The sequence below is a fragment of the Grampus griseus genome, assembly GCF_964374135.1.
Source record: "Grampus griseus genome assembly, chromosome: 11".
Taxonomy (NCBI): Eukaryota; Metazoa; Chordata; class Mammalia; order Artiodactyla; family Delphinidae; genus Grampus; species Grampus griseus.
The window spans coordinates 75,460,774-75,479,099 of NC_139005.1; the positions used below are offsets into that span (position 1 = coordinate 75,460,774).

Below are 18,326 nucleotides of genomic sequence, written 5' to 3' on the forward strand. Positions count from 1 at the left end.
TACTAGCCAATTACTAGTAGAGTATCTTCACATTTTAAGAATTAAGCATAGGGCTTCCCTGGTTAAGAATCCGCCTGTCAATGAAGGGGACACGGGTTGGAGCCCTGGTCCAGGAAGATCCCACATGCCTCGGAGCAAGTAAGCCCGTGCGCCGCAACTACTGAGCCTGCGCTCTAGAGCCCGCTAGCCACAACTACCGAGCCCATGTGCCACAAATACTGAAGCCTGCGCGCCTAGAGCCCCTGCTCCGCAACAAGAGAAGCCACTGCGATGAGAAGCCCGCACACCGCAACAGAGAGTAGCCCCAGCTCGCCGCAACTAGAGAAAGCCGGCACGCAGCAACAAAGACCCAATGCAGCCAAAAATAAAATAAATGTATTAAAAAAAAAAAGAGAATTAAGCATAGCCAATTCATTTAAGGCTCAAGTCATAGTTTACAAACATGTAAAACAAATGAAAGGAATATTTAGCAATCATACCCAAATAATTTATAAATATTTGTTTAAGGATTATTGTGACTTCACATTTCTCAGTTATTTTCCTATATCTGTCAACTGACCAAAAAGAAATATATCCTGCACCGCTGATGAAAAATGTAACAATGCGAAATGAAATTAGAACTGTTTTAAGAACAATCAAGGTCTTAGATAAAATAATCAATTAAAATATGCAGTCAACTCCTACTACTTCATTCTCATAAAGAAAAGGGATTTCAGAGGGACATTAAATACAATAGCTAATCTCAAAATATAATTTTGATTATTCATTGAGCATTCCTCCAGTTAAAGTCCATTACCAAGATGCTAGTTTCATCATTTTTTTATTTCAAGAGAAAAAACTGCATCGCTCTTTAATACAGATCTAAATTTTCATTAACCACCATATTAATGTAATATTTCAGAAGTTTCTTTCTAACTTCAGAATATAATGAACTAAAACAGGACTAAGATTTCATTAACTGATTAAGTTACAAAGTTCACAGGTAATAGATACTCTCAGCCTAGAATATGACTGTTGTCTTCACTGTTTTAAAGCCATAAAGTATAATCACAAAATAAAATTCATGTAGCAAGCATCACAGAAAAAGAAAGAAGAAAGGATGAGAAAGAAGAAAAAGAAAAATGAAAAAATAACAGCTTCAAGTAAAGTTACCTGCTGATGAATCAGTCACTAATCCATCAGGTTTAGAGTCCTCAATGAAAACAAAAAACATAAACAAATACATTAAAAGGAAAAGACAATACTGTTACAATTGCCAATGTGAAAAAAATCTCTGAAATCCACATTCTGTCAGGTAAGTAGCAAGATTTTGATGAAAATCAAATCTTGGCCTGCTCACATTCTTCTAGATCTCTAAGGTATGACTAGGCAGTCTGGAATAATGATGTAACTGTAGCTCACTGATTCTAAGAATTATTTTATGTTAACATATATTAAATTTTTATGAGTCTTGCCAAGATGGCATCTTAAATTCCATAAATACAGTAATAAGTAACATAAACTATCACAATTATAAAAATAGATTCTAAAGCAAATACTTAAGTTAGCAGACAAGATTCAATCCTATAATAGTCAAAATTTTTCATAAGCTGAAATATGCCATGAAACTAACACTACTAAAAAATTGGCTTTAAAAACATAAATTTTTAATTCCAGATTATAAATTGTCTTTAAAGGAGCCGAAATAAAGAATGTATTCCATAAGGTTTAATTTATCCCATGCATTAGGAATAAAATAATATACCACCTAGTCATTATTCCCATATTCTAAAGAATTACATATACCTGAAAAAGTTTCATAAGGTATCTCATAGTACATCTGACTTCTTATTTTCCTATACATTGGATTTAGACATACTGATTGCTAATAATCATCAGTAATTAAAATACATTTTCCCCCAAAGGTAAATTTCTTATCAAGGCAATTGCACTGTGGGAATGTATTTAATTTATATTATAAATGTAAAATAGCCATATCAAATATAGTAAACAATTTCCTCTGTGTTTTCAGGTGCGGAAAATAATACAGCTCATGTTTGAATGATTGTTAATGGCATCTATGTAAAACACACATAAGTGAACTATAAGTATTTTGGATTACTAAAAACCTCTTTAATGCGTCCTCAATTATAGAAGCTGAGCAGTAATAAGACTGATATCTTTTTTATCCATTTATTTGTTTTTTTCCTAGTCTAAATCACAATTTTTGGTGAAAAGACAAAAAGACCAACTGGGAGTCATAATGTGCTAAGATAATGTGCACAGGGATCACTAATTACTTTATAAAAGTATTAGAGCTATTGTTAAAGGGTGTCAGTTTTATTCTTATAAATGAAAACTATATATGTATTTGGTAAAATTCATTATTCTATGATTCTTTATGTAAGTTTAGTATAAAAGTCAAAATAATTTTAGTATAAAAATCATAATTGGTTAAGACATTGTTTAGAAAATACATTAAGCTATAAAGAACATATATATATATATAAAGAATCTAAGATATCAAGTGAAATCCCTCAAAATAACCACTTTTGATACCACAATGATTTGCTTGTTCTTTTCCCTATATATTATTTTTATGTAAAGTTGTATAGTACTTATGTGCCTGTGTGTGTACAAAGACACAAATGTTTTTTAACATCATTAATACATCAGTTTTCCCAAGTTTTCAAACAATCTCCACTAATATAAACTGTAAGCAGCTACTAATGGTTCTGTCCTTATTAACAGACATTTTAGTGATTTCTAATTTGTCACAAACACAAATGCTTTGAAGAGCTTCACTACTGTTTGAACCTATATTTCTTAACCATTTAGGTATATTGTCGGAAAATAAGAATAATGTTTTAAACAATCCATAGGTAAATGATTCTTAATGGAGCACCTTTAAGGAGTTACATCTGACCTTCCCACATATTAGTTATATTGGTTTGCTTTCATTAGTACTACAAAGGATATACATGTAGGCTAATACACAGAGAAACAAATTAGGAAGTTATTCATATCAGGCCACCTGTTTACAAAAAAGTATTATGCTTAATTTTCAACAATGAAAATAAACAACTAATAACACACTTCAAGTATTTAAAAGCAATTACTTGCTGCTGCAGCCCTTGAAATTTTTCTAATTCTTTCTTTAATTCTTCTGAGTACCATTTTTCCTCCTAAGAGAAGAAAACAGTTTTTAATTAGTAAATTGTAAAAGATTTTATTTATCTGAAACACTGAAAATAAACAAGTATAATCATTTTTAGTCTTACCTTAAGTGAAGCCTGTAGGTCTTGGACCTCTTGTCTGAGTAGTGTTATGTCATCTCTAAACATAAGTTGAAAAAAAAGGAATTAATAGTTAATGTTCTTTAACAAATCATGGCCAGTGACTGCATATTAGTATTCTAATTTTCTCAAGTCTTAAAAAAATACTATAGATTTTATGTATAGTGGCATACATATATATATAAAATCCTTGGGAAAATAATTTTATTCCTAAAGCACATTGTCTATAAAGGGAAGAATATTTTCTCATGGAAATGATAAAACTGACTGTCAAGAACCTGAGCCCAAAGCAAAATATCTCCCATTAATTTACCAGCAATAAGCATCAATAGCTTCCTATTGCAGTAGTGTAAAATCTAAACTCATTGACAAGGACTATAAAATCTGCACAATCTACTCCCTGCCTTACCACTCTCACCCTCATTACTTTAGCTCTAACAATTCTGGCTTCTTTCTGTTTCTTGAGTCTGAAATGCTCTTTCCTGTCAAAACTTCACATTCTGTTCACTTCACCTAATTCTCTGTCAGTCTGACAAAGAATGGTGAGCAGACACCTCAAGGACCTAATGCAGGAAAAAGATTCCATGAGAAAACACATTTAGGATTATTCTTGTGGATATGAGGAACATATCTTCCCCTGTTGGATTATAAATAGCAGAAAAAGGGACTCTCCTTCCTCCACGCCACTCCAATGGCTGCCATGGTAGAAGACACAAAACTGAACTGAGCTGATTGGGAATACTCAAGTTAACTGATTCTAGTACAAAGGGAACAGAACAGGATCAGTTCTAATGTTTCAGAAGACCAAGTCCACACCAGCACAAGCGTTATCAGAAAGTAAAAGATAATGGGACATACTGGTGCGAGAATTATTCTCTAGGATGGGAGTGGGGGTAGAGAACAAATAACAGAGTCAGCTTCATCTGTGAAACATGGTTAATAATAGAAAAAGAAGGAAATTGCCAACAAAGAAAAATGTGAAAGATGGAGAAATAAATCCTCTACCTTTGGTAGCCATTCATATGTAAAGAATTACTTCATTATTCAACAGAACTTGTCTATGCCAGACTCTCAAGTTGTTCAGTTTAATGGGGCAAGTAAACATGGAAAGAAGAGTAACAGACCATCAGTTCTATGATAAAAATAAAAACAGAGACATAGGGACTTCCCTGGTAGTGCAATGGTTAAGAATCCACCTGCCAATGCAGGGAACACGGGTTCGATCCCTGGTACGGGAAGATCCCACATGCTGTGGAGCTACTAAGCCCGTGCGCCACAACTACTGACCCTGTGCTCTAAAGCCCACGAGCCACAACTACTGAGCCCGCATGACACAACTACCGAAGCCCGAGCGCCTAGAGCCCATGCTCCACATCAAGAGAAGCCACCTCAATGAGAAGCCCGCACACCACAACAAAGAGTAGCCACCACTCGCCGCACCTAGAGAAAGCCCACACACAGAAACAAAAACCCAATGCAGCCAAAAATAAATCAATTAATTTTTTAAAAAAACAGAGGCATAAAGATAGTGATCACTTCTACTTACAAGCACTTCATGATGGAGATAAACTTTGAGGTGACGTCTTTAATCTCTGAATACAAAAATAAAACTGGATAATAGATTCCTGTTTCTTTTGTTGACTCTTAAAATTTGTCTTTTTATGACACTTTCATTAGTTTTCTTTACTTCGTGTGTGTGTGTGTGTGTGTGTGTGTGTGTGTGTGTGTCTCCCCTCCCCTCCCTCTCTCCCATGTGGCCCTAGGAACTTACCCAACTTGTAGAAACCACCTGCCAACTTAGTCTTAATATGAGAAGAACACAGGAAACACTTAGTTTTAATATGTGTATAGAAAAGTGTATATACGTTTTAAGTTTTCCCTACTCTTTATTAATCTTCCAACTCTATGTATAAACTAAAATGATGAAGAGAGGAATTAATAACAATATTCTTGAAAGGCTAATACTAAATTGAATGAAATTGCAAGGAAGATAAAGGAAGATAATTCCAATTCAACTTCTAATTGGGTGGGCTCAGTTACTCCAATTAATCTTTTAAAAAGTGCCACTTAACAAATTTTTGAAGCAATTTGCCTAACAAAGAAAATCTTTTGAAACGTGTAACATATCAAAGCAATCTAGGGTATTTACAAAAGAAAATTAGGAAACATCAATCAAAATTTTAAAGGGAAACTTTATCCAAAAATTCCATTTCTAGAAATTTATCTTCCAGATATATTCAAACATGTGCAAATGTTATGTCCACAAGGACATATACCACAACATTTATAATTACAAAACACTGGAAATAGCCTAAATGCTATGATCAGGAGAATGATAAAATTCCATGCAGTCATTAAGAAGAATGAGATAGCTTTACCTGCATTGATATGAAACAATCCATAAGATACACAGAGAAACAAAAGGTATAGGACAATGTAGAACTTCTCTTTTATGTAATTACATACATTTATATATTTCTTTATATATACACAGATATAAGCATATGTGTATACATGCATACACTATCTCTGTAAATATACACAAGAAACTGATGATAAGTAAGAGGCTAGGGGGAAAGGGTGGCAAGGAGTCAATTTATACCACATAATTTTTTGAACCATTTGAATTTTGTATTCTGCATATGCTATCCATACATCTAATTTTAAAATCTGGACCCAAGAAAACTAATGCATCACGTTTCATATATATGATTGATGTTGATGGAATTCTCAGTTTGTCATATGTTAACTGTAGAGCTTTAAAACAAAAAGGTTTCATGACCCACGTAAGTCACGTGGGCTTTGATCTAGAAGACATATCTTGCCCATAGTCACATGCTACCCAATATGTTATAGAAGGGCAGGATGTAATTTTAAGAAATTGGAGAGGTACAGGAAGATGGGAAGAACACATATAATAACAAATAAACCTGGAAAAGTATACACTGACTATTCCATAAACAATGAGAAACTAGTGAAAGTTAATATTCAGAATAAAGCAATCAAATTTCCATTTTAAGAATACTAGTCTGGGGCTTCCCTGGTAGCACAGTAGTTAGGAATCCGCCTGCCAATGCAGGGGACATGGGTTCGAGCGCTAGTCTGGGAAGATCCCACATGCCGTGGAGCAACTAAGCCCGTGCGCCACAACTACTGAGCCTGCGCTCTAGACCCCGTGAGCCACAACTACTGAGACTGCATGCCACAACTACTGAAGCCCATGCGCCTAGAGTCCGTGCTCCACAACAAGAGAAGCCACTGCAATGAGAAGCCCGCGCACCAAAACGAAGAGTAGCCTCTGCTCACTGAAACTAGAGAAAGCCCACATGCAGCAACAAAGACCCAATGCAGCCAAAAATAAAATAAATAATTTATTTTTTAAAAAAAGAAAAAGAATACTAGTCTGGCAGCAACATGGAGAGTTAAGTAGAGAGGTACAATACATAGGGAGAGAACTAACTATAAATACTGAAAAATATTTTTGAGTGAGAGATGATGAAGCCTAAACTAAGCCGTAGCAGGGAAGATAAAAAAAGGTTATAAGAGGGGCTTCCCTGGTGGCGCAGTGGTTGAGAGTCCACCTGCCGATGCGGGGGACACAGGTTTGTGCCCCGGTCTGGGAGGATCCCACATACCGCGGAGCGGCTGGGCCTGTGAGCCATGGCCGCTGAGCCTGCGCGTCCGGAGCCTGTGCTCCGCAACGGGAGAGGCCACAACAGTGAGAGGCCCGCGTACCGCAAAAAAAAAAAAAAAAAAAAAGGGTTATAAGAGCTTTAAGGAGATAGAATTAACTAAACTTTGTGACAGATCAAATAGGGGAGGGTAAGTGTGTAAAAATGAGCATATCCAATTTTCTGGCTTTAGTAACTTGGTGGAAAGATAATGTTGCCATTAACCAGAAGATGTAACAGTAGGTAAGGAAAAGGTTTAGAAGGAAATATAATGAACCCTGTTTACAAATGTCAACAGGGAGATGTTCCTTTGGAACATCTAAGAGAAGATACCTAGTAGGCAACTTGGGAGATAATTCTAGGTTGGAGATGTAGTTTAGGAGGAAGTCATGGATATGGATATTACCCCAAGTACATTATATAGAGGAAGGGAGTACATTAAACATATCAAGAAAGAATTATCACAATGATGTGCTGTCTCAGAAGAGTAGAAGGAAAGAGAGCCAGAAGAACCAAATTGTGCAGAGATTGTAATAAATAGTCTACAAAGATGGCTGCCATCAAGTTCTTCCCTTCGTATACACAGAAGCCACTCCTCCACTGAAAGATAGAGCTTACTTCTTGGCCTCTTCAATCTGAGCTGGCCCTCAGTTTCCTGAGCACTCCTGTAGCTACTATGACCAATAAAATATGGCAGAAGTGACACTCTGAAACTTTTGAAGCCAGGCCTTAAGATAACTGGCAGCTTCTGTTTCTTTCCTCTTGTAATGCTCTTTATTAGAACCCAATTGCTGGCCTGTAAGTCCAAGCAGCAGCATAGAGAGGCCTACATGAAGGAAAACTGAGTCCCCTCATATACAGCCCCAGCTGAGCTGACAGCCAGCATCCAGCATCATCTCCCAGCCGTGAATGTGAGGTCATTTTGGACCTTCTGGCCTTCCCAGCACTCAACTCTACATAACTTAAAGCAGAACCACCCAGTCAAATCAAAGAATCATGAGAAGTAATACAGAGTTACAGTTTTAAACCACTAGGTTTGGAGTGGACTATTACACAGTTATATAGATAACCAAAACAGAGGTCAAGTAAAATAAAAACTGAAAATAATCCAGGTTTTTTTTTTACCGTTGACCTTTGAAGAAGTATTTTCAGGAGAATCATAGGGCAAAAACCAGGTTTTAGTGAGCTAAACATTGGATGAAAAGTTAAGAAGCAAGAACACAGGTAGACTATGGATCTTTTTATGTTGAAAGTTCATGTATTCGGCACTAATTCACAGCTGAGAAAGCAACTCTGTTAAACTGACACTAAATATATAAACATTTATATATAAGTATATATTTTATATCTATCTCCTAACAAATGACAAAAGAACAGTACCCAAAATTATTGACTCATACATTAAAATCCTAAAGAGCACTAATAGTCATGTAAAAGGGAAGATTCATATTTCCCAAAAGCTCTGGTTTTCCCACATATTTTAATAAATTAAAACAACCATATTTTATAGTTCTACGTATCTATCAACCAAAATGTGGTCATAATACTTTTCCTTAATGTGGTGTCCTTTATGCTATAGCATATTAACCAACTAAGAGGCTTTTTTTTTAAAGAAAAACATGAAAAACAATTTTTTATAAGTAGAATAAAATCAAGTTTTCTTCCTTAGTGGGAATATAAGACAAGAGTCCTTACCAGTAGAAGAAGAAAAGCAAAGTCATACTGTTGAATGCTGTTCTAATTAATTATATTTTAGTTTAATTCTTAAAATGGTCAGGCAAAATTGTCAAGAAGTAGAATGTGTTATGTGTGCTTGCTGTTATACTGGTGATTACAAAAAAAATGTTTTTTTAATAATTATTCAATTTAATTCTTTGCTAAATTCATTATTTTAACAACTTACTGTAAAATCTTCTAAACAAAGCATATCATTCTTTATTAAGCAGAATTGCTAAATCAAATTTAACCTTTTAAAAAATCACAATCTTTATTAAAAATATAAACCAGTGAACCATATTGTAGATGCTGGTATAGATAGTTTTTGGTCAAGGATAGGATTGGTTATAACAATAAAAGACGAAGGCTATGCTAAAAGAAAATAGATTTAAATTAAATAATATAAAAACACTACTCTTTTCGAAAACTAAGTATTCATGATAAAACAATGATATCACATGCATTCACTACATTACACTTCAAAACTATTATACTGTACCGCTTCAGAGCCAGAGCTTCTCCTCCATGACTCGAATCATTACCAGCATCGTGGACTGCCTCATAGTGTTTGAAAAGTTCATCAGCGGATCCAAGAGATTTCATACACTGCGGACATATGAAACCCTACAGAAAAAGGTTTCAAAATAGTATTTAGTATTGCAAAATAACTATTTGTATGTTATTAAATACAGTCATATGTATTATTCATACCAACAGGTAAATTGTAATTTACAGTGTTAAGCCCAAATTCTGGTACTGTGCAAAGGTACATCACTGCCTATCCTGGTTGCAGTTTACAAAATGTTTTTTAAAACCCTTACAACCATCTTTTAGGTTGAATAAATTAATGCCTAGAGTATAGAATTCTAATCTGAGAAGTTAGTTCTAATCTAGAAGTCTAGCTGAGAAGCCTTGCCATCATATCCTCCATCTCTCTAGATATCTCCCTCAGTAAAACAATATCTGCTCCAGTCTACTGCACAGGAATAACCAAAATATTAAGAACATGAAGCACTCTGATCATTGAGAAAAAAGGTAATATAAATAACTCATAATTACCACAGAGTATCTACAATGGTTGAGAAGTATTTTCATCAATAAATTCCTTGCTAACTTAAGATTAACACTATAAAAGCTTAAAATTAATATATAGTCCCATAAAATATTAAAAACTTATAAATAATCCCAGAATTATTATATAGTTATGGCGTACAAGGTCCTGCAGGTATAGTTCCCCAATGACCTAACCAATCTGATCTCTGGACATTCCTTACTCTATATAACATGCTTCAACTATACTGAAGCACCTATGTTTCCCTGAACACACCACAGTATCTCACATTTTTACTCCTTTGCATATATTGCTTTTTTCCTCCAGCATTCTCATCATCAGTTTGTCAAGTTTCTACATCCACTATAATGCACAACACAATGAAGCTTTTAATCTACGTTTCCCTAATGGCTAGTGCAGTATTTTGAACATACCATATACTTTCTACAGAGTGTACTTATTTAATGAAATATGAATGAACCTGGCGGGCAGAATTTGGCAAAAAAACAGAAGAGCTTTAACAGCTTGCAGATTATAAAACCTTCCAAAGGATAGACTGAGCTAAGTAATAAGTACTCCGGACACATAAAAACTAAGAATAAACAAATAACTTCTGCTCCTTTGTTGGATGCTATACAAATAACATACCTTCACATCATTTATGCACATCATATGGCAGAATCAAGGCTCAATGAACATAACATTACCAGACAATGGTATAACAGAAGTATTGATATATATAAAGAACTACAGGAACACAAGAGGAATATCCAAATCTGCCTGCAGCAGCAGTTAGTTTCCAAAAACTAAACACACACACACACACACACAAACACATACATATTATGTATGTGTGTATATACATATATGTAGAAATATGTCTATATGAGACATTGGAATTAGGTACTGAATAGGAATTTACTTGTCAGAAATAAAGGCATTCTAAGCACATGGAGGAGCATGAACAAAGATATAGGAAAAGGTATGAAACACAGTCATGCTGCATTTGGGAAACAGAGGTATGTTCTGATCACAGAGCCAGAGTGAAGGGCAGGGGCACTACAGGTGAATGAATGCAATGATGTCTTATGAAACTCCTAAAGTAAGCAAAGACAGTAGTACTGAGGATGCACCTTTGGGCATCAGAATAATGCCATTAGGATCCAGATATGTGATGCTCAGCACTGTCTTCTGAATGAATGAATGCCCCCAGCCTGTGTTTTAATCTACTTGGTATTATCTTTTTTCAAAGCCATCTATTATCTACCATCATATTTCATAATGGCTCTATATTAAGCTCTATTTGGTATTCTTATAACTTCTGCCCAGTAACTGCTGTACCACACTAGTTAACATGCTTTTAGTGCAACAGCACATAAACCCCTATAATATTTAGCTTGTCATTTCTCTTTCGTGTCTCAGCTTCTGCTAGTAACTAGAAGGCAAATTACAGTGTTCCTCAGGAAATTCACATCCCAATTATGCTATTTAATCTTCAAAACTTTGGCTTTTTGACCACTGTCTTTACTTCCAGGTTTTGGCTCGAGATACCCAAGGACGCCAAAAAGCTAATGATCCCATTAGGGTATGCCATACTTTCTTAAAGCTTCTAAACATCACCAGGTTAATACTCCAGAAAGAACTGATTCATCCCTAAAGAGAAATTTTAGAAATTTAGTAATACATATTTAGAAATATTCCACCTAAGTAACTTTTCCATGTGATTAGAGCTTGCATGTTTAAATAAAACTTCAATTTTGGGACATTTCTGATGAAAATAATTCTAAAATACATATATGCACTTCCTCACCTACTTAAAAAGATGATATTAAACCTTTGCTTAATGTCCCAGAAGCATAAATATTAATCACTGAATGGGTGTCTTCCACTCTATTAATTCTGGCAAGTCTCTAATTCCTGTACCCACATTCTATAGTTTTTCTTACACCCTGTTTTGTCTTTCAACAATCATTTCTAAAAATTATTCCTATGCTATTTCTAGCAGCACTTGCCTGATATGGATAGGAAAGACAGATTAAGGGAAAAAAAGTTTATTAAACCACATCACTCATTTAAAATAAAAGTAAAGGGACTTCCTTGGTGGTCCAGTGGTTAAGAATCCACCTTCCAATGCAGGGGATGCGGTTCGATCCCTGGGCAGGGAACACATGCCATGGAGCAACTAAGCCCGCATGCCACAACTACAGAGCTCATGCGCTCTGGAGCCTGCGCGCCACAACTACTGAGCGTGCACGCTGCAGCGAAAGATCCCGCATGCCACGTGCCGCAACTAAGACCCAACGCGGCCAAAAATAAAAATAAATATTTTTTTTAAAAAAAAAGTAAAATAAGCTCAGAATGAATATCTGAGGGAAGTCCCATGAATAGAGTACATGACCTTTAGTTCATGGGCTTTGTGATACTAATTCTGGATATTAAGAGACTCCTCTATTTTTTCTAAACTATCTTCAAGGGAATTAAGGTTGCTAGATAGATAACTTACAAACAGTAAAACAGCAAAAAATAATACACCAAAATAGCCAGCTACATTTTATTTCCCTTAATCATTCCAAATATCTCACCTTCTCTCTCTCTCTCTCTCTCTCTCTCACACATACACACACACACACACACACACACACACACACACACACACACATAGTGCTGACTTAAGATTAAATTCCTTACTGTTAGTTTTCAGTTATCTGTAATCCTTTCTCAGATCCACCATAGCTAAGAACTCAGGTTAACTTGATACTTATGATATCCTATTGTACCAAGTGTCCTTTCAGTTAAAAGGAAAGTTCTTATTTAAGTGACAGGTAGGTAAGATAGTCACTTTTGATTTTGGCTAACCCATAAAGAAAAGTTGACCCATATGTTCTGTAAGAAAAACAACTGGTAAAATGCTAAGCAGAGTTCCAAGAATCTTTTATGCCTCTATCTTTGCTCACACTGCCTCCGTAGTTTAACTGGTGTCCTATTTGCACTCATTTCCCCACCACCCTAGAGAATGTCTGGTTTAATTGTTCCCCTCTTCAAGTTCTTCTGCAGTTCCCCTCAAGCTGAATCAGACATTGTACTCTTTTTGCAAATATCTATCAGAAAAACTTCCTGGCATAGAGACCATATCTTATTTACCTTTTTATTTCCTGTACCTACCAAAATACCTGGCACATAAGAGGTACTCTATTAATGTTAAATAAGTGAAAGTTTGGTCAGATCGTTTTCTTATACATCATTAATTCATAGGAAAGAGTAAGTCTGATTTTTTTGTCTTTCATGGTAAAAAAAGTTTCATTCTTTTAAAAGATTTGTAAAAGAATTTTTTAAAAAGCTATGTCTCCCTTTGTTTTTAGAATACTGTAGTAGTTTTCCAAGAAAGGAGATATATCATCTGAGAAATTTTTTCCAGATTAAAAATGGGCAACACTTCCCCTCACTCGCTCCCACTCCCAGCCTTCTGTATACACCAGCCTCACACACTACAGAGAACATTTGGGTGACCCATGATTAATAACAGGTGTATATCATTCTGTCACTTCCAACAGGTCTGGGGAATCAAAACAAAGACTGAAACAGTCGTAGATCCAGATTCTAATGCTGTATATTTTTCCAAATAAAGACAGTAACAGTTGACATGCAAAGTCCTCTTTCTATGTAAGAGTAAAGCATCTTAACCTAAAGTATTTTAAAACATTCATTAATAAAACATTAACTACATAATAAAGATATAACTTACAAATGTTGAAATAAAAAACATTCACTTTATATTTCAAATTTCATGGCAAATTTTATGCAAAAATATAAACTTAAACTTTTATATATGTTTACAGATTCACAAAAAGACTGCTGCAAACAGTAAGAACAGCCAACTTCCCAAGAGCCTCTTTTCCTTATTAAACCTTCTTAGAGCATGCATAATTAAAACAATCCACATTCCCTTATAGCAGAAAAAGTTAAGCAACACTGAGGCAAGGAAAAACAAAGCTATTTTGAGCAACCCAAAACCAAGCTGCTAAAACAAAATATTCAGGACCCACAGTAACACTGGAGTCATTAAGAAGAAGTTCCTGTCCTCTTGTCTCATTTTCAGCGTGCACTTTCTGGTAATGCTCCGACAAATCAATAGCAGTTATACATCTTTTCATACATAATGGGCAGATGAAACCCTGTGAAATAACAACTTTTAGGAGGATATATACAAAAAGTTATTTATGAAACAAAATAGAAACAATGAAAATAGACATAACAGGAAAATAATAGTATATTTCTTTTTAGTATATGGAAGGGAAATTTTCAAGTAGTAACTGTACAAAAGGTGAAAGACCTATCCAAATTAGGACTCTGAAATTAGTTTCCATCCTTATGCTATAGATTCCCATTGGTCAATTTTATTGAGTAACCAGTTGCTTTAGTTGGAATATTACTATGCTTTTTGTTTATGATAATTTGTCCTTACTCATCTAAGAGCTAGTATTGGCAAGGTAGCTTTTATTTTAGATCAAGAAATGACTGGCAGTTTTAACAAATACTTTTAATGTAGATGATGTTCTCAACAAAAAAGTTGTTATAATGAAAGCAATTTGTAGTCTTCACCATATTCCACTAGCCTAAGGTCCCATTCTTGCCCATACCCATAATTCCCAGTAGGTTACCCTTCCTTCTAATTTTATGAGCCAAATAAAATCATTTTAAAACAATCTCCCAAATTCCCCATACCTAACAATATATGTATTTTAAAATGTGGGCTGTTACACTGATCTATGGTTTGGGGTTTTGTCAGATAGGAACAGTAAAAGGATAAGAGAATAAAGGAGTTCAGAGTATCAGGGAGAAAGTAAATTAAATGAAGACAGTGGTGAAGGACAATAGGTTACAAAGGTTATAACGTCATGAGTTTTGGTGTCAGAAATAGATGTGGGTTTGAGTCTCAACCAATACTGACTATATGACTTTAAAAAATTCACTTTACCCTGCTAAATGTCAGTTTCCTCATCTATAAAATGGGACTAATATTAGCACCTATTTGTCTAGAGTTATTGTGCAGTGTATAAAATGCTTAGTACAGTGCCTGAGACATTATAAGTGCTCAACAAGTATTAACTGTCATTAGATGTATGGTTAGAGAGTAAAGGAAACGAAGCGAAGAAAGGTTGACAGACTAGAAGAAAAAATAAAAATTAAAAATCTAAAATAATCAGCAAGGCCAAAGGAGGTAAGTAGTGAGACTATGAAAGTTTTTGAGAGGATAGTGAGTTGAGGTAAGGAACACAGAGATATGATTTTAACATGTCAGGTAAAATTATTCTGCCTGATAAGAAGATGGAAGGTACTGCCATGGGCTTGAGTAATTAGAAAAGAAAAGTAATAAAGATCATTGGCACTGATAACATTAAGAACTGGGAGGCTAAGATGTTCCTTGAGTTCCTTGATGTACGTTAGGATCGTAGCAAGGAAGAGGAAGACTACAAACAAGGTTCCAAAGTAAGAGGCAAGACAGGGTAGCAGTTAAGAGCTAGTCTTGGGCTTGAATCCTGGATCCACACCACTCTTAGTAGCTTATATTACCTTCAATTTCCTCATCTGTTAAATGAGGTAACAGTAACACCTACTCCATATGGGGGAGGGGGTCTCGTGAGAATTAAATAATACATACTAAGTCCTTATCACAGCATCTGATACAAAGAAAACATTCAATAAATGTTAGCTATCATTAATATCATTAATATCATTGTTCCTCTTGTTAACAACCCTTTAAGGAGATTAGCCAGGGGATGAAAGTGAGGAACATGAATTCACTTATTTTTTCTTTTTACTGATGAAAGGGTTGTCTTCCAGGCAATCACAGGCCCAAGTATTAAAACTACAGAATAATAGGGCTTCCCTGGTTGCGCAGTGGTTGAGAGTCCGCCTGACGATGCAGGGGACACAGGTTTGTGCCCCTGTCTGGGAAGATCCCACATGCCGCGGAGCGGCTGGGCCCGTGAGCCATGGCCGCTGAGCCTGCGTGTCCGGAGCCTGTGCTCCGCAACGGGAGAGGCCACAACAGTGAGAGCCCACGTACTGGGGGAAAAAAAAAAAAAAAAAAAAAAAAAAACTACAGAATAATATTTTTTTTTTTAACGTACTGTTGCATTGTTTTTTACCACAATATCTTTATGCTGCCTGCCTCTTTACTCATTTCTTCACTTTAAGTTTCCACATATCATCATTCAGTCATACGTTCAAAAAGTATTGGGGCTTCCCCGCTGGTCCAGTCGGTAAGACTCTGTGCTCCCAATGCAGGGGGCCCAAGTTCAATCCCTGGTCAGGGAACTAGATCCCGCACGTATGCCACAACTAAGAAGTCCGCATACTGCAACTAAAGATGGAAGGGAGGGAGGGAGGGAGGGAGGAAGGAAGGAAGGAAGGAATAATTTTTTTAAAAAGTATTTACTGAGTGTGATTATTATGTCATTATGCTATGTTGTTAAGAATGCAATGGTAAAATAAAGCAAAGACCCCATCCTCAATAAGCTTGCATGTTTCTTGAAAGAGCTATAAAAGAAAATACCCCACTAATCAGAAAATCCTACTAGAACTACCTTCAAAATGTGTTTAGAACCTCAGGGCCTCCACAACTGCCCTGATCCAAGCCACCCTCATGGTGTACATGGATCACTGTAAAAGCCTTCTAACAGTCTCTCTGCTTCTATCCTTACCCCATTAACAGCTTTATTTTGCACACAGCAGCTAGAGTGATCCTACAAAAATATAGATAAATTTTGTCCTTTCCCTGATCCAAACTCTCCAATGACTTCCTATCTCACCAAGAGTAAAACACTAAAGTCTGTGCAAAAGCCTATAAGGCCCTACATGAGGTGGGCCTGATTACCTCAATAACCTAACGGCCCCCCATTCACTGTGCTGGAGCCACACTAGCCTCCTGGATGCTTTTTCAATATGCCAGGCATGCTCCCACCTCAGAGACTTGTTCCACATGCCTGCAACATGCTTGCTCCAGAAATCAACATGATTTCTCACTTCATTCAGTTCTTTCTGAGTTACCCCCTGCTCAGAGGCAACTTCAGTAGTTGTGGCATGTGAGCCCACATGCCACAACTACTGAAGCCCGCATGCCTAGAGCCTGTGTTCAAGAGAAGCCACTGCAATGAGAAGCCCCCGCACCACAACTAGAGAAAGTCCGCGTGCAGCAACAAAGACCCAACACAGCCAAAAATAAAATAAATTAAATAAATAAATTAAAAATAAATGTCACCAGCATAAAGATGTTTTACTATTTCACTCAGTGCCATACCTCCAGCATCCAGAACAGTGTCTGGTGACAATAAATATTTGATAGATAAATGAATCTCAGACTAATAATCATTACCAAAAGGATAGGGAATTCTTTTCCACAGAAGCATGTGGAAGAAGCATCTATCCAACATGTGAGTCAGGAAAGTTTATTGGAAAAATTATCTGTGATGAGACTTGAAGGATAATCAGATGTTAACCAAGAAAAAAGAAATAGCAAAACTAGGTAAGGCACAGAGATCAGCATATACAAAAGTTCAAAGGTAAGAAAAAACTTGGCACACCTTAAAATCAGTTCATTATGCCTGGATCAAAGAACATAAAAAAATATAACCACATATATAAGGTCAATTGATTTCTCACAAAAGTGAAAATTTAATTCATTGGGAAAAGGTAATATTTTCAGCAAATGGTACTGCAACAAGCATATGGAAAAATGTTTCCATATTCACATGGAAAAAATGAACGTCAACCGCTATCTCATACCATATACAATAATTTAAAATAAATCATACATTTAAATGTACATGCTAAAATGATTTTTTTAATTTTTTTAATCCTTCCATCTTTTTTTTAAATTGAAGTATAGTGGATGTACAATATATGTAAGTTACAGTTTACAATATAGTGATTCACAATTTTTAAAGGTTATATTCCATTTATAGTTATTATAAAATATTGGCTATGTTCTCTGTGTTGTACAATATATGCTTGTAGCTTGATTTTTTTTTTTTTTTTTAATCAGAAGCAAGCATAGGAGGAAGTTTTGCAACCTTGGGGTAGGCAAAAAACTTTGTAGTACCCAAAAAGCAAAAATCATAAAAGAAAAGGCTGACAAACTGTACTTCACCAAAATTTAAAACTTCTTCTCTTTGAAAGACAACATTAACAAAATGAAAAATAAGCCACAGACTGAGAAAAAATATACACATCACATATTTCTGATTGTGGTGTAAGGGCTAAAATTAAGGCCCAATACTTTGTGTTGCCTTAACAACTGGTGAAACTGGGAGGGCTTCAAATGGCCTAACTGCAAGTTCCCCTCCCCACTCTGCTCTCACAGATAAGGAGTTCTAGCCAAACAGCCCTCCTCTTCACAGGCAGCAAGCACAGGGCCTGCTTATCCCTGAGAAGGTTCTCTGCCGGCCCCTGGAATTATTCAAGCAAGCCAATCACATCTCCTTTAGAAACCAGGGGGCACCTTACTTTCCTGATACTACAATGCCTGCCTCTGAACAATCCCTGGTTGTTCATTTTGTTCCCAAGTGCAATCCTCATGCGGCCCTGCATGGCACACCGTGTCCTCCATCTCTG

The 18,326-nt window shown here is 35.8% G+C and overlaps 1 protein-coding gene across 4 annotated transcripts in view; it reads right to left on the bottom strand.

The window, feature by feature from the left end:
- Positions 1 to 18,326, bottom strand: part of EEA1 (early endosome antigen 1) — a 131,667-nt gene that overhangs the window by 76,569 nt on the left and 36,772 nt on the right. For 3 of the 4 annotated variants that reach the window (XR_014297490.1, XM_082667085.1, XM_082667087.1), the window contains exons 3-7: positions 13,757 to 13,885; positions 9,162 to 9,286; positions 3,261 to 3,315; positions 3,099 to 3,164; positions 1,153 to 1,192 (exon numbers count right to left, since the gene is read on the bottom strand). Coding sequence is in view for 3 of the 4 variants with exons in the window: in XM_082667085.1 (XP_082523211.1) it covers positions 1,153 to 1,192; positions 3,099 to 3,164; positions 3,261 to 3,315; positions 9,162 to 9,286; positions 13,757 to 13,885 (415 nt within the window). In the remaining variant the exon portion in view is untranslated. The remainder of the gene's footprint in view (positions 1 to 1,152; positions 1,193 to 3,098; positions 3,165 to 3,260; positions 3,316 to 9,161; positions 9,287 to 13,756; positions 13,886 to 18,326) is intronic. The other variant, XM_082667086.1, reaches the window with a different exon arrangement.